This window comes from Stylophora pistillata, chromosome 4, assembly GCF_964205215.1.
Source record: "Stylophora pistillata chromosome 4, jaStyPist1.2, whole genome shotgun sequence".
NCBI classification, from domain to species: Eukaryota; Metazoa; Cnidaria; class Anthozoa; order Scleractinia; family Pocilloporidae; genus Stylophora; species Stylophora pistillata.
Genome location: NC_142522.1, coordinates 30038956 through 30055959, shown reverse-complemented (window position 1 = coordinate 30055959; position 17004 = coordinate 30038956). Strand labels below are relative to the sequence as shown.

The following is a 17004-nucleotide window of genomic DNA, read 5'->3' as shown; positions in this document are numbered from 1 at the left end:
AGTCGTTGTCTTTTGTTTGTTTGTTTGGTTTTTTTCTGTTGCTGTTATTTCTGGCGACCACTGAAAACAATTTCGGTGACTAAATGGCACCTTGGGAAAACGTTGAGCTGGGAGTACTGTTAAGGGGGTAAAGTTAACGTAAAGCCATCGAGACTGAACAAATTTTAAAATATCCGTTGAGAGGTAGGAAGAAGTGGAGATCAAAACTTCTTTAAGGTTCTCCGTATTTTGGCGGTTCTCACCTTATAGAGGTCCACGCACTTAACGATAGCTTCAGATACCATACCAACGGCGTAAATCAATCTGTATCCAGTCCAATTAAAAGCGTCACCTGAAAAAAAATATATTCTTAACTATTACACTATTATCATTATGATCTTCGTTAATATTATCATTCTCGCTATCATTATCATTATTACTGCTATCAATTTTCTATTTCGACTCCCATTAATACTAAGCACCATAAGTTTATCAGTTTTATTACTATCAAATAGTTGCGTGTTTTTATTCTTCCTATAACTTGATGGCGTATATATGATCACAAGAGAAAAACTTTCATTTTAAATTGGGAATGTGCCAACAACGATGCAAGAGAAATAAAACTACGAATTAGTTCTACTTGATTGTTGCCATACTTTTGTTATACTACATACTTAGCAGAGGTTCCCACGTTACGTTTGCCATAAAACTTCCATTGTCCTTGGGTTCCTGGAATGTTACCTTCGTATCAGGATGCATGAAAGTGCCTGAACTGTTCATTAAGCAGGCTTCGTTTGAAAACAAAATTTAGGTAATATAATCATGAGTAGTTCAATAAAAACGAGGGTACAAAGTAGATGATTGGGGTTCTAAGAGTTCCTGAAACCATAACGCTAAAAAACCAACTCGCACAAACAGACAGTGAACCAAAAACTCATGCGAGAAATGAAAAATATCGCTTCTAAACAACTTTCGCAAGGAAAATAATAAAATTATACCACCTTTTAAAAAAAAAATAAAGCTATAGATTCACATACAAGGGCTCGAAATATGGCTGATTGGTTATTTATTTTTCTCAATGCACCTTTAGATCATCTTTCTCCAAACCAACAATAAAACATGATAGGAAGTTAGTATAATAACAAATAACTAATTTATTATTTATATCCCACAAACCTACCATACCCGGTACTAAACAAACATAGAGACGTGCTAAAAGTTGAATATAGAAAAATCGAAAACCCTTTAGCAGTTTTTGACCATAACTGATCTTTGAAAATTCAGCTTGCTTAATGAAGAAGTGGCTGTAACGATACTTTATTCACCTACTTGTTAACTAATAAAAAATGAAACAAATTTGTTATCAGAAAGAAAGTATATTTTGACCTTACCGTCACTGTCATTTTTCTCGCTCCCTAGGATTTCTAAATGAGAAAGGAGGAAAACATCAACAAAAATGTCACTTTGGTTTATTGAGCACTTTGCTGGAATTAAAAAATGGATTGATTTATCAATCACGGACTGTGTGGAGGACGTAGACACAGATCAACACGGCTCTCGAAATATACTCATTAACTTTCACATCCACAGTTATATTTGAAATGTTCCACCCATAAAACCTAAAAATATCATAAGATTAAAGATTTTAAAGGTGGTTGCTTTATCTTCTATCGAACTGTTCTTTTCCAAAACTACAATAATGGTGATTATGGAGAGAAATAAATTGGGAGCCATCTTTGGCCAAGCCATGATACTCGGGTAGTATGGATTGTTGATAGACAAGCTTACCGCGTTTGATTCTCTTGAAAGATGACGTCAATTCCTCACTGATTGAAACATCCTGATTATCCACAACAGAATTCAGTTTCCCTATCAACATTGGAGTAAAATTAATTTAAGACATATCAATAACAGCTTACTCTATCACAATTATGCGAGCTTACGGTATAAATAACACAAGTACTTTGTTAGACATTTTCGCTGCTAGATTAAATAATTCATACACATATCCACCTGTCCCCTCACCCTGGTGCTCTCAAAATGAGCGAGCGATGGCCTTAAGCATAAATCGAATACACGAAACGCCATGAATAGAAGACATGGTAGAAAGACAGATTATATCAAAAGAAAGGAGTTGACTTTGGGGGATGGAATAGTATGGGGCGCCAACCTAGTCAATATTCCCTCTGTATTTCTGTGACCCAGTCTACTTTTAACATGGTCAACTAGACTTTTTATATGGCCAACTCGACTTTTTATATGGTCAACTTGACTTTTTACATGTTCAACTTTTGACTTTTTGTATGGCCAACTCGACTTTTTATATGGTCAACTTGACTTTTTACATGCTCAACTTTTGACTTTTTCTATGGTCAACTCGACTTTTTATATCGTCAACTTGACTTTGTAATCTCCACAATGCATTGCGTTAGGACTCTAACAAAATGACCGACAATAACGAAGACTTGCAGCACATCTCCTCGGCGTGTGCCATAGCTAAGCAGGCCCTCGAAGCCATCGACAATCTACAGAATAATGAATAAAGGCTGATAGTTTCTAAAGAAACTGTTTGTCGCTGCGTCGGTGGGGTAACGAAATAATTTGAATAATTTATTCCTGTTTTTCTCGTTGATATGTTCCTACCAATCACGTAGCTCCATTTTCTGCCTTTAAAAACACACACAACCCACAATTCCTCTATTCGCTCCGACGAAGGGCTACCGCTCGAAACGTCAGCTTTTATAACCGTAACGGTGGCCAATTTACCATTTCAACTTGGTTGATATATTCAAATTATTACAGAATAATGACATTCGAAATGTGGCAGCGTTCACGGCTACCAACATTGCATCGATTTCCTCCGTTTCATCATCAAGCCCTTCGATTGCAGCAGAGCTCGCACGTCGATTTCCAACTTGCAGCGCACGTGGGGTCACCGCAACTACAAAACGAACTTCAGCGAGTGCTTTTATGAGTTAGTGATTGGGCGCAATGCATTATGGAACGATTCAAAAGATTACCACTTGACCATGTAAAAAGTCGAGTTGACCATAAAAAGAGTAAAAAGTTCACCACATAAAAAGTCAAGTTGATCATAGAAAAAGTCAAAAGTTGAGCACGTAAAAAGTCAAATTGACCATATAAAAACTCGAGTTGGCCATATAAAAAGTCAAAAGTTGACCATGTAAAAAGTCAAGTTGACCATATAAAAAGTCGAGTTAGCCATATAAAAAGTCGAGTTGACCATGTTAAAAGTAAACTGGGTCACAGAAATACAGAGGAATATTGACTAGGTTGGCGCCCCATAGAATAGCGCAGACTGATTAAAATTTAAAGCTCATGGCATTGTAACGTTGAGTAAAAATAAACTAGGTTATAATCCACAAACATCTCTAATATATGACATAGAATACATGCATCAAATGCCGCTGAGATGAGTATCGCCATTTTTCACTCCGTCTATGTCAATTAAAATGTCAAAAAATTACCTCTTTCTAGAAGGCACTTGTCATAACACATCTGATGACTAGACAACTGTAAGGAATGACGGAACTTACTATTAATCTTTCAAATATCTGCTTGGCTTTAATACTACCGATTCCCCCAGCTCAAACTTCTTGGCGTGATCTCCTCTCGCACTTCCGTCGAATTAATAAAATACGAAAATCATAGCGCGATACCTGGAAATTTGACGTTGCAATTGTTATCATTGGGTAGTTCTTTCTGTACACAACAGGTGATTAGTGATGAGTTATGTTTTATTGCTACCCGGGAAATCCAAAATCTGAAAGAAGGAAACGTGATTCCACCGCAACCGAAAAACCTCAAATCGAGTTATCTAATTAATTAATTAATCTAATTTATTTATTTATTTACTTATTTATTTATTATTGTAAGTGAGGTGGCTCTCCCATAAGCCTGGTGGCTTCTTGGGTCTCCTCGCCTTCTAACTGTTATCGCTGTAATTAACTATTTTTTTAATTGTTAAAGTAAGGCAAATAAAGGTGATGATGATGATGATGATGAAAATTGCAAAAGAAAATATTGACAGTGTTGCCAAACCCCCCCCCCACCCCCCTAGTTCCATTTATACCTTTCTGCCTTAGATCTCCTGAGATGTCTCCGGGTAGCAGCGCTAGAAAACGTTAGCAATAAATTGGACCAGCACTGCCATTGGAATAACGCTTGAATTATAGAAATAAAGGAGAACTTTCTTTTCCACTTTGACGCGTTGCAACGTGAAACCCCGCGTAAAAGTAAAAGAATGGGCGGCAGCTCTTAAGTAAAAGTGGCCTCATGAATGAGGGAGATCACTTCAGGAGATATCAAATCCACCTTTCCAGTTAATCGAGGTCGGTAAAAGTATTCTTAAGCCCTGTTTACAAGCAAGGAGGATAACCCTTGTGCTAGGGTTACCCTAACAGGCGGGTCAAAGATAGCCCGGGTTTACAAGCAAAATTTCACAGGTAGGGTTACCCTACCACCCGGGAACTCTTACCTATGCTTGGTAACCGGACGCATTGTTATCAATATTCAAAGGGTCTGGAAACAAGTAAAACGTTGTCCCGGGTACGCGAGTTATCCCCAGCAGAGCGTTTACAAGGCAGCTAGGGTTACCCTAGCGCTAGGGTAACCCTAGCTGCCTTGTAAACGCTCTGCTGGGGATAACTCGCCTACCCAGGACAACTTTTTACTTGTTTCCAGACCCTTTGAACATTGACAACAAACGGTCATCATGGCGGACCGCTTACACCGTGGAGCTGGCCGCGGGGCTAAATGGAGATATACTTTGCCAGAAACCGAAAATATTTCGACTGCAAGTCCTCTCGTATTTCGTTCTTCCACACCCAAGCATGATGATGAGTCAAATCAAACGTCCGGACAGGACAAAAGTAATGACTTGCAATCTGGCGGGATAGGGAAGAAGCGAAAGCTATGAAATGATTCAGATTTGATCCGGAAAAAGGGCAAAGAGAAGAAAAAGACAAAGTGGGTACGGTCCGATGACAAGGTAGAAGAGATGCTCAAGTTTGTGCGAGAGTACAAATCGACCTGTGACTTTCAAGGTGTCGACTTTGAAGCAGATCTCCAGTCACTGTACACCGAAGTGAGACGATGTATGGCGAGTTTGTATCCTGATGACTTTGGAACGCCAAGCCTTACCGAAACGGAAACAAGCATTAAGGATATGGACAAAGAGGAATACGAAATTTTCAAGTCTCAAAACGATGAGGAAAAGCTGGCAATCAAGAAAGGATGTGATAGAGTCAAAGAAAAGATAAAGAACATTCGTCAAGATTACCGGAATGCGGTGAACAAGGGAAGTCGTAGTGGCAGCGGGAAAATTGTTAAGGAAAATTTCGATCTCCTAAATGAAATTTGGGGAGGCTCTCCTGCGACAAGCACAATCCCATTTGGTATTGACGGTGACATGATGGAAGAATCAGTTCAGAATGACAATGACAGTGAAGTTCAAGGTATGTGATAGTTGAGTTAATTTGTAGTCTCCTCAATTAGTGCAGCAGTGCTAATGAATTGACACTTAAATAATAATAATGATAATAATAATAATGATAATAATAATAATAATACTAATAATAATTATTATTATTATTGTTATCAATCAGTTCATTTTTTATTTATGATAACAAAAGAAAGGAAGTCAAATTCATGGTAGAGCTGATTGCTTATAATAATATCAACCCCTGAATACTATGAATGGTATAGCATGTACTGCTGGCAGTTGACATTGGTAACTACCAGCAGGTAAAATGATAATTAATTGTTGAAGGGGTTATGGTAATATCTTATTTATAATGTTGCAAATATAAATAGAAACAAATTCAATTTAGTGATTGAAGTAATATATTCAAGTGCTTCTACAAAATCCAGTTTAGTATCCAGTGGCAAAGGAAAGAAAAGAAATAAAAAATTTTTAGTCTTATGGTAGCTAATATCCTTCAATAATATCTGTTCCACAGGTTTGTACAATCATTATACAATAACAAATTAAAAAGACAATAACTCATCATTTTGTTACATTCTGCAATTGATAAAATTAATTCATATATTTACAATATTTTGGTTTTTGTAACTCCTAGGCATTTTAGAGTCTTCATATTCCCCATCCCCATCTCTTTTAGGTGATGATGATGGTGACAATGAGACAGATAACCTATCAAGTGTCATTCAAAAAAGTGTGGAAGAAAGTAGGTGCTCAGAGGATGATAAAGCTAATGCAAAGGGAAAGGTTAGAGTAAATACAGCTAAAATAGCTCAACTGGTTGACAACAAACGAAAACATATGGTAAGAAACTTGTCTCAAGCACAACGGGATAAAATCTAATGAGCACTGCTAAAGATGAGGTAGCCATGAAAAAGAATCTTCTGGATGCCTTTGCTCAGTCGAACAAGGCCTTTGAAGCCTCGATGACAAAGATGACTGACTGCCTAACTTCGCTTGGTAGTGGTATTGCATCTGCTATGAAAATGGTTGCAATGGCTTTGTCAGGTCAACCTCAATCGTTTCCCCTTAACCATGAACAATACATGGGGACACCCACACCTGGTGTGTTTGGCTCTGGTGTTAGTAACAACTACAGTGGCTCTCAGCCTTCTACTGGTCACCTGTACTGTGGAGATGGAATCCATTCTCGTCAGTTTTCATATGAAGTGGGGTCATTTCAGCCAGACAGCCATTACAGTTCAGTGAGTCAGAGGGCCTCCTCTGTCACATCTTCTCATAATGAGAATGCAGGGTCAGATTCTCACAGGGACTATTTTGAATTGTGATTCTTATCAGACATTTATTTATTTTGCGTTCCCTAGCCATGGAAAGGGTTGAGTTGTGATATTGATGTTATTATCAAGTTGAGGATTTAGTCTAAATTTTTTTTTTTTCATATTCATTAAAAGTTTATTACCAGGCTGTTTGTCTTCTTGTTTAAACACAATTTTTTTAACACTTTTTTTGTTTCAAACAAAGAGGTACAATTCAAAAATCCAACACACATGTACAGTTTATGTTAAGTAAATTGTGGCGCAACCATTCAAATTATGGACTCTATAGAGTCTCTTTACCAGCTTTCTGCACACCACATATATTTTTTTCAACACAACTTTTTAGTACAAACAATACTATATTATTGTCTTTCTGTTTATGAATTGTCTTTGTTTTTTCGATAACATCTATTATGAGAGGCTAATTTGTATTACAAATAAGAAAAAAAAAGAAAAGAACCTTTGTCATTGATGGTGGTATTGCTACACAACACTTTTGTGCTGAATACTTAGTTAAGTTACTGCAGTTCGTTGCAACATTCACAACATTTTCCCTTAATTCTAGGTAAGCAAATAATTTGCTGTATTGATCATTCCTTTCAGGGTGTAACATAAGTCAATGAGGAATGTGCTCTTTGTACATCAAAGTAATAATATTTCGAATATGTGCACCTTCTGCAGTGTTGAATGCATACAAACGGTCTGGCTCAGTGTCTGGTTGCACTGACCTATCATGAGCAATCTGCCTGGCAACATCATCATCTTCCACTTGCATGCCATGTTTTTCACAAAAATTATGCAACACAAAACAGGCATATATAACAGTGGGCACAAATGAGAGTCCAAAGTCAACACGTTTATTTAAGATTTGCCACCTAGCTTTAAGCCTTCCGAAGGCACATTCAATAGGATTTCTATCACTTCTTAGCATATTGTTAAGAATGACTTCTTCATTTGATCTTGGATTTGGGTACTCCTTCATACAATAGGGCAGAAGGGGATACGCTGGATCTCCAAGTAACAACACTGGCACTTTGTCATAGCCCGGCAAAATTTCCTTATACAACATAGGAAGTTCACCTTTGCTGAACATTCTGTTGATTCTTGAGTTGGAAAACACTCGACCATCATGGACAGAACCTGGTCACCTTACATCAACATCTAAGAATGTTCCCTTACAATCGCAAACCGCTTGTACACTCAAAGTAGGCTTCATTTTGTAACTGAAGTAATCATGCGGATTCTCCCTAGGTAATAGAAGAGGAATATGTGTTCCATCCACACATCCAAACGCTTGCGGAAAACCAAATTTTTTCTCCATTTTAGACACAAGGTTCATCATCTCTTGTTCTGTGGTTGGCAATTTGATAACATTTGGTCCACACTTGACAATCAAAACATAGCAAACTTTACGAACAACAACGGACACTGTACAAAGGGCAACTCTAAAAGCATTACCAGTCATAAGAATAGACCCCTGATTCTTGAGATAGTATAAAGTCATAGCCAATTGTTTTTCCACCGACAATACATCATCTTCGCGTGGACCACGTCTAGGCTCAAGAAAAGGCCTAACCTCATTAACGAGGATCATGAAAACATCCTGATCCATTCTGAAATTTTTCTTCCATTCGCTTTCCTCCATCCTGCCCTCAAATAAGTTTTTCCACCATTGATCCGTACGGCCTGATTTTCTTTGAAATCGTCTTCGTAGAATAATTCTCCTTTTACATGTCGCATTCGAGGGAGTGCTTTATTGTATTTCATGGCCGCGTTTAACATGGCAACTTGCTGTCGCTTTCTAGAAACGAGAAGGTAACACAACAAAACTCCATGGCACTGATAAGCAGCTATGACTGGCAGCAACGACAGCAGAATCGAAGTAACTGCCAGAACCCTTCGCTTGTCGGCCATTTTGTTTGCAATGCGTGCAGTTGCCAAGCATAGGTAACTTGTCCTGGGTGGTAGGGTAACCCTACCTGTGAAATTTTGCTTGTAAACCCGGGCTATCTTTGACACGCCTGCTAGGGTAACCCTAGCACTAGGGTTACCCTCCCTGCTTGTAAACAGGGCCTTAGGTTCAAAGATTAAGTTGAGACAAAAAATAATTTGCAATTATGATTTGCGTCAATTTGCCTGTTTACACATGAACACGTGCGTCGGTATACAGTCAGTAAAAGCTTTCTTAGTTCAAAGATTAAGTTGAGACAAAAAACAATTTGCAATCATGATTTTCGTCAACTTGCCACTTTACACATGAATACGTGCGCACAGTTCATTCTTTTGAACAAGTGGCTGGCGAACAGTACGATTCAGTACAAAAAGGTTTAAGATTTTCTGCTTAGTACTTTAGTGCCTTTCAATACCGTGCCCGGTTTACTAGCTAACTCTATTTCAAGGATCTTGCATAAATATTATTTCCTCAAAAATTTTGATGTGCACTTACGAGAAAAGAGGAAGGAAAGCTCAGGTGCGGGTCTCGCATTTTTCTGATTACAACCCCACACGTTAACACGATAAAAATTCTAAAAATGCAACTTATTCATTTCCTTTAGTGAGCTGCGATTTCTGATATTAACAGGCTAAAAATTTACCTACAATTGGAACAGCTAAAGTAACGGTCTAATCTGAAGAGACCCTGAACAGATTAAGACTGCAAGAATCTCCGAGGAGAAAAAGGTGGCAGAATTGGAAATGATTGAAACATTACACGTTGCCGAACTAAATTATTGACTTGCTGAAGTTCTTCCATGCATATCGTCATTGTCTACATTCCCAACAATCAATTTGTCTTTCAACTAAACTTATCATCATTGAAAATATAAGAAATGCTCAGTCACCTCTTCACTTGATATTTCCGCGTCATTGGTTTGAAATCTGTTGCCACATTTGTTCAAACAGGGTTCCATCTGCCCAGCTAACCTCGTTTCATCAGTGAAGTAAGTCCCGGGGGTGCTCCGGCACTGCACAAACTTGAATGCAACATTGCTCCAAATGAATAGAACGAGGACACTGCTAAAGAAAGATTCGCACATTTTTTTTTTTTTTTTTTTATCGTCGAGCTTACTCTGTACTCAAGTGTAATAAAAGTACAACTCTTGCTTGAATGACGTTCGCAATCGCGGCCCGGCTGTTTATAATTATCCTGTTCAGTAATCTCGAACACGTGATGCATTGTTTCACATATGTTACGCATGGTAGGGCATTTAAAGGGTCAACGTACATCACGAATAACGACAGCACCTTTTGACTGGAGAAAACTGCACTATACACTCATCAAATTTTCTACAAACATTTAAAATGAAGACATTGAGAAAACATAAAGGAAAGATTGTATACTAAAAATAGAGATTAACAGCGACAAACCGGCTTTTGTCGCTTGGAATGAAAAAAATAAGTGAATTAACTACGAAAGAACTGTGACGCAGCCTGTTGACGACCTGGTTGGTGGCTTCTATAATCAAATGGGCATTCAGACGCAAAAGCATGTAAACATAATTGCTTTAATAATCCAAATTCCAATAGAGTTAAAATAAGATCCAATGAACACATGGTAATTAACAAGCTTAGATTTTTCAAGAAACTTGAGCCACAATGGATGTGTATGTTTGCGAAAGATTGTATTAGCAACAACCGTCAGTGGATGGCTACCTTTTTCGGACAGGAGGCAAGCGATCAGAAATACAGCGGATTGATACTCAATAACACGGGTGGGATAAAGATCGTTTTGAAAGTTCATATTCTCTTTACCACCACTTCATATGCCATTAAACACTGCTTTATTCATGACAATTATCATTTATCATTATCAATATTAAAAACATATGGCTGACAATAACTACACTATGACTAGGAGAAAAATGAATTTTTGGGGTTCAGCAAGATTGAAACCAAAGATCTCATTAATGCAGAGTGTTGTAATCGTAACATTCATCACGAGATTTGCGTTGCCGTGACATTTAAAACCAACGTGAGCTGACAATCAGAGAACTCGTTGAGACAGCGACCTCAATTTATGTCAACAAAGGCCGGATATTGATAACATCCAGTTGAGTATATTATGTCTAAGTCTGGAAAATTACATAAGCTTTTCTTATCTGCCAAACGTGAGTGTGCCTTAAAATTGTGCAGAAAGCAACGCGATTGAGCGCAAACTAAACGAAATTAAGGTCTTAAACTACTCTCTCACAAGATTACCGACAAGAGATCAAACAAACAAACAAACACAAAAGAGGAAAGAGAGTTTCGGGTAACCCGTTGACGTAAAGAAATTAAGCAGTTAAGATAAGCCCGTCACGTTACGCGTGGCGGTTCGAGTAACATGGCAAAACAAAAGTAACTAAAACAAAAAAGGAGCAAAGCAAACAGACAAACATGCAAAAGCACTTATAACTTGAGGCCGTGACGTCATGGCTCCAGTAACTAAAAGTCTATCTTTTAGTGTCGCTCATTTCGCTTAATTTATCTTTTTGCATTTACCCATGCCTTGTACTACAGCCGACTCTACATCTAGCACAGGCAGCCCAAGCTCACTACCAGAAAAGCGGACGTGACTCTTACCGTGTTGCGCAACGTTTTATATTTATAAAGGTTTGTATGGGATGTTATCGGTTTGCCTTAAAAGAGAGAAAAAAATGTCTTGTTTTGAAATAAAATGGGCTTACCTTATTGCTTTGTTGTTTTCTTTGTTGATTCCGAGCGTCTCATGCCATTTTGAAGCGTTTTCGGAGAGTTAGCGCTATGTTGGTGTTCAACTGCTAAAAGAAAGACAAGGCCGGAAACCTACTTTAGAAGCGTCCGTCGCCCGAAGCGAATAATTCCGCCAAAAAACTACCACCAGTCTTGATTCCTCCAGAAAATCAAAGCAGAGATGTTGCAGTTTCATTTCCATTCACTCGATTCCCAATTCCTCCCACAGATCTTTCACTAGCGATGCTTTTATCTCCAGATCGATCGGCTTTCCAATTTCGAATTGGCTGCTTGAAACATTTGCGGGCCCATTGGCCGATTGCACAGTATGTATGGTAACAAAAATAAGCCCGGCGAGGGTAGCCAGCGACCTGCAGTCGACAAACAAACCAGTTAGCTCCCCTGGTCCCCTCGAGAGGTTTTGTCAAGACCGCATTGTTTTGATCGACCAGTCAACATCGAATGGAAATGTGTGATCAAAACAATGCGGTCTTGACAAAACCTCTCGAGGGGACCAGGGGAGCTAACTGGTTTGTTTGTCGACTGCAGGTCGCTGGCTACCCTCGCCGGACTTATTTTTGTTACCCAACATACTGTGCGATCGGCCAATGGGCCCGCAAATGTTTCAAGCAGCCAATTCGAAATTGGAAAGCCGATCGATCTGGAGATAAAAGCATCGCTAGTGAAAGATCTGTGGGAGGAATTGGGAATCGAGTGAATGGAAATGAAACTGCAACATCTCTGCTTTGATTTTCTGGAGGAATCGATACTGGTGGTAGTTTTTTGGCGGATTTATTCGCTTCGGGCGACGGACGCTTCTAAAGTAGGTTTCCGGCCTTGTCTTTCTTTTAGCAGTTGAACACCAACATAGCGCTAACTCACCGAAAACGCTTCAAAATGGCATGAGACGCTCGGAATCAACAAAGAAAACAACAAAGCAATAAGGTAAGCCCATTTTATTTCAAAACAAGACATTTTTTTCTCTCTTTTAAGGCAAACCGATAACATCCCATACAAACCTTTACATATATAAAACGTTGCGCAACACGGTAAGAGTCACGTCCACTTTTCTAGTGGTGAGCTTGGGCTGCCTGTGCATCTAGCGGCAGAATTATAGAACAACTTAAAGTATGAGATACGATGATATAAGAAGTTCTTATATTTTGAACTGCGGTATTAGATACGTATGATGCACGATCCTCGCAGTAGATAGCGCTATTTATGCAATAGCGAAAATCAGACCTGAATAAAATCAGGCCTGTACGGGACTCGAACCACTGACCTCTGCGATACTAGTGCAGCGCTCTACCAATTGAGCTAACAAGCCAACTGGGAGTAGGCCGTTACGTTGATTCAAAATATAAGAACTTCTTATATTCATTGTATCTCATTTATCACTTTCACGGGTTTATTACGAATCAACTTAACGGCCTACTCCCAGTTGGCTTGTTAGCTCAATTGGTAGAGCGCTGCACTAGTATCGCAGAGGTCAGTGGTTCGAGTCCCGTACAGGCCTGATTTTATTCAGGTCTGATTTTCGCTATTGCATAAATAGCGCTATCTACTGCGAGGATCGTGCATCATACGTAACTTAAAGTATGTCTCACATTAGGAATAAAAAATGCTACGTCTAAAGAGTCACCCAGCAAGCACTACTTTGTATGAGTAATTCTATAGTGGATGTTTACACACCTGGAGTTTTCTTCATTGCTGATCCTGGCAACGTACAGCATATTTGACACATAAACTTTACATAAGGTACAGCTCGCCGAACAGGTCAATGAAGCTCAGTGGTGTAATAACATCATACCACGAAATCGGAGGGTCCAGGGGGGCTTATTTTCTTCAACTTCTTTCTCAGTCGAAAATCAAGCTCAAAATTCATACCCTTTTTTATCTTGTTTCAGAGTTTAAAAAGATATTTCTAGAGTACATCTCTCTACCAGTGGTCACGTCCGCCATCCTAATCATGTCGTTTTAATTAAATATATTATCTAACATCGGACCGGAAGAGTTGCGGTTGTTGTGTGAATGTGTAAACAGGAACACTGACTGCTCTGAGCTATTTTCGTGATAAATGAATGATAGGTTGTAAATTTTATCGGGAATGTTATATTTCCTATGAAACAACCTATACAAGGCCTCAATTCGAGGCGATGAATGCTAGTAAAGTGTGTCTGCTTGAAACGTCCTATTGCAGTAGTATTAGTCCATGTGCGACTTCCAAAATAAACGTGACTATCGATGATGTAATTTGAGTATTTTGTAGGTTAATTACAATTTTGGACACATACTCGAAGGGTTGAAACTATGATGGAGGTTTCCCTTTTCTCTCCAAGAGCTAGAAATAAAAGCCCTTAAATTAAATAGAAAAGTTGTTTTCATATAATGAACGACGTCTATATTTAGTATTCCACAAATTCACTCAACACTGTTTTAATATCAAGCTGTATTCACATGTTACCAGGCTTTTAAAAGCCTTGTTGGCAAAAAACGTTTGTAACACACTTATTAAACACAACGTACGTAATGAACCTAACAGATACATTTTTCTTCGACAAAGGAAGTTCTAAGAAATGCAGTGAGTTTTGCTTATCTGAACAAGAATAAACCAAAGTAATGCAAGATACGAATTAAGCCCAAGACTTCAGTTTCCATTCGTTTGAGCCGTTTACAATAAAGAAACCATTTTTGCACAACAATACAAGTTGACGTTTTGCACAATGAAGTTGACGCGCAGGGCTCGCTATGGAACAAATATTTGTGCTTAGTCTGAGTACTGTAAAGAAATGTGTGAGCTGAAAGGAAAAATCTTCTACTTGTGAAACTATTACCTAACGCAGGACGTTTTTTCTTTTGGTCACTTTTATTTCCTTATCTCACCCTTAAAACAACTAAAGCAGTAATAGGGGTATTTTTACTTTTCCTATTCAAACCGACTCAAATTCGAGTCAGAATCGGATGAAAACAGAAGCGGAAAATAAATGAAACGTTTTACTTTTCTAAATTTATCTTAATAAAACTACGTTTCACTCACGTTCATGATATATATAAAAAGGCGATGGACCTCAATCGTCTTCAGTCAATTTCTCAACTTCCAACTGATAACCAACAAGAAGAGTATCAATTACTAACTAAAGGAAAACGAAAAAAATCACAATGAATTTTGGAATTTCACAGGTAACTCTTTTTAACCTACGTATAGATTACATTTACCTTATAATGGTTTCCACATTGCATAGTTAAAAACTAAAAAAGAAAAAAATCGTTGATTCCCTCTTTCCAAGAATGTTTAAGCTACATTAATGTTTACAAACTTCAGTAAATTAGTGAGTTTTTGTTCAATATCTCCTCGTGAATGTACATATTTAGGCGGATTTCACTAACACTTTTTTTAAAGAAAGCTCTATAATAGTAGGAAAGCAATTTAGATAATGCATTCGTATCTCTTTGCAGGGCCGTAAACGTATCTGCTCCATCATTTTCATGCACATCGCCATATTCACATTGCTTCATTCTGACGGGGACACAGAGGCACGACCTACAAACCCTTTGCAACCTTCCATCTCTCAAGAAAATGATACGGCCGATATAGACTGGCTTCTGGTAGAACAAGAGACCTCTCTAGATGTTGCTAAGGACACCGCCGAAGACATAGATTGGTTGGAACGAAAGGAAAATCACAAGCCTGACTTCGAAGAAACTTCGACTCTCGCTGAAAACTCAGTAGGAAAGGATGAGATTAAAGAAAATTCCTTTGAACATGCTCGATATGCTCGGAATCCAGGAAATAATTGTATTAAACACTACTTACCAAAAGACATTTGCGGCAAATTTTTCCTAATTCCGGTCTGCAAGCGGGGATGCACAGGAAAATATAAGATGGTGACTTTTAAGAATTGTGGATCAAAGGCAATTCGTACGGATTGTGTTTAATATCTGATTTGAGAAGTTATTTAAATCATATTTATTAGGACTTGAAATAGAATGAAAAAGGAAAACTTGAGTTAACATTTGACGGCTGGATCGAACTATTATGTAAAGCTATGTAAGAAAGAAAAACAACGGAAAATTATTTATAAACTCTTGACTACTTTAAGGTAACTGCGATTGTATACTTGTCGCTAAATTGATTAATATAAAGAACTTACTGTAAACACAGAGCTGCAAACTTGATCACAATTGTAATATCTTTAACATACCTTATTTAAATACGAAAATATGTTTTTGTGCTGCTTCAGCCTAAGCTAACCTGTGCTGAGCGGTTTTTGTAAACGGACGAAATAAATTTATTCCCTATTATTTCAAAATGCTTGGTGTAAATACAACGCATTTATAATTTAATAGAAGAGTAGAGTTGCCAGAGTTTGCATTGGGCTGACCTCTGCAGTCTGTTTCTGAGCCGGACTGTTTTTTCGTAAGAGATGCATGCTCTAGCAAGAAAACATAATTTCTTTCTTCGCCGTCAAGAAGTAGATGCGGAAACTATGGCATTAACTGACAATTTAGTTTCTACAGGGTAACCCAAACTTAACAAAATTGTCTTGGAATGCACTGAAAATTTGACAGCAGAAGCCGCCAGTTTGAACCTTGCTCAGCAACCTGGCCCACTCTCTGCTTTGTAGAAAAGTCTTACCCCACTCCTTTCCATCTCCAAGAGATCTGTTTGAAATTAAAGATGCTAGTTTCTTAAGATTTCAAACCGCAGCAAGCAGTACATTTCTATGAATACCTTTTCACGGCGGCGATAAAAAAAATTTTGATCTCTGAAGCATGTTTCATAAATTATCAATTCAGTCTTGTAGTGTCTTCTGCCGAATCACTGATAGTGACAGCCAGATAAATTCCTCGTAACAGCGATCACATTTCGCAATCAGTTCTTTTCCCACTTCACCCTCTCGTTCTTACGTAGGCAGGCTGTAAAGCAGTCTACCCCTCAGAGTACCTGAGGTACAATATTGTCCTTCAGAGAGTTTTAATCACGTAGCCACATCGCGTTCCGTCTTCGAAAATAGTTCTTAATGACTAGTAAACTTCTCGTGAAAGATATGTCATATTTTATCCTTTGACTCTACTCATATCGTATCATTATTCTACCATGTTTACCCTTCATCTTTTCCAATAGGAACACCTTTAAGTATCCTAAATAAATATGATATTTTTTAATTGATATCCCTGGCGTAGCATCACCGCAGCGTTCATAAATCCATTCACTCATTCATTCATCTATTCCCAATTCTGCCATCTATCAAAATTAACGATGATCTAAGGAAACAGTGGGTTAAGAGCGGTTATTATTATTTCTTTTTTTTATTATAGATTTCACTAAGGTCATTTTTTTTCTTTACAGGCGTGCCTACTCTCGTGAGTAATACATGAACATTTAAGGCATTATGATTAGTCTTCCAAAATGTCCTGCATTGCTTCTGCTGTAAAAGTTTTAATGTTGTTCACTCCAAAAATCGCATAGTTTTTGTAACCACCAATAAATAGCAAACACTAAGCCGAGCTAGCTACCATTTTTTCAGCTTTCCAATTGATCGTGTCTTTATCCCA

At 38.1% G+C, this 17004-nt stretch overlaps 2 protein-coding genes and 1 long non-coding RNA gene across 12 annotated transcripts in view; 2 read left to right on the top strand and 1 right to left on the bottom strand.

Moving 5' to 3' along the window:
- LOC111339669 (uncharacterized) overlaps positions 1-17004 on the bottom strand; it is a 38718-nt gene that overhangs the window by 7493 nt on the left and 14221 nt on the right. For 3 of the 10 annotated variants that reach the window (XM_088756543.1, XM_088756547.1, XM_088756546.1), the window contains exons 1-7: positions 10126-10262; positions 9600-9774; positions 3468-3513; positions 1768-1848; positions 1371-1403; positions 654-767; positions 243-331 (exon numbers count right to left, since the gene is read on the bottom strand). In XM_088756543.1, the coding sequence (XP_088612669.1) occupies positions 243-331; positions 654-767; positions 1371-1403; positions 1768-1848; positions 3468-3513; positions 9600-9774; positions 10126-10247 (660 nt within the window). In that variant the 5' untranslated portion in view covers positions 10248-10262. Of the gene's footprint in view, positions 1-242; positions 332-653; positions 768-1370; positions 1404-1767; positions 1849-3467; positions 3514-9599; positions 9775-10125; positions 10263-11423; positions 11748-13140; positions 13413-17004 lie in introns of those variants that run through there. The other 7 variants (XM_022946372.2, XM_022946375.2, XM_088756544.1 and 4 more) reach the window with 5 other exon arrangements.
- On the top strand, positions 4705-6905 carry LOC148733273 (uncharacterized). Its single transcript, XM_088756552.1, has 2 exons — positions 4705-5456; positions 6123-6905. Exons 1-2 carry the CDS (start codon positions 5000-5002, stop codon positions 6323-6325), a joined length of 660 nt encoding a protein of 219 aa, XP_088612678.1. The 5' UTR covers positions 4705-4999; the 3' UTR covers positions 6326-6905.
- On the top strand, positions 12063-15758 carry LOC148733272 (uncharacterized). Its single transcript, XR_015999857.1, has 2 exons — positions 12063-12393; positions 14905-15758. It is a non-coding gene; the product is annotated as an uncharacterized LOC148733272 (long non-coding RNA).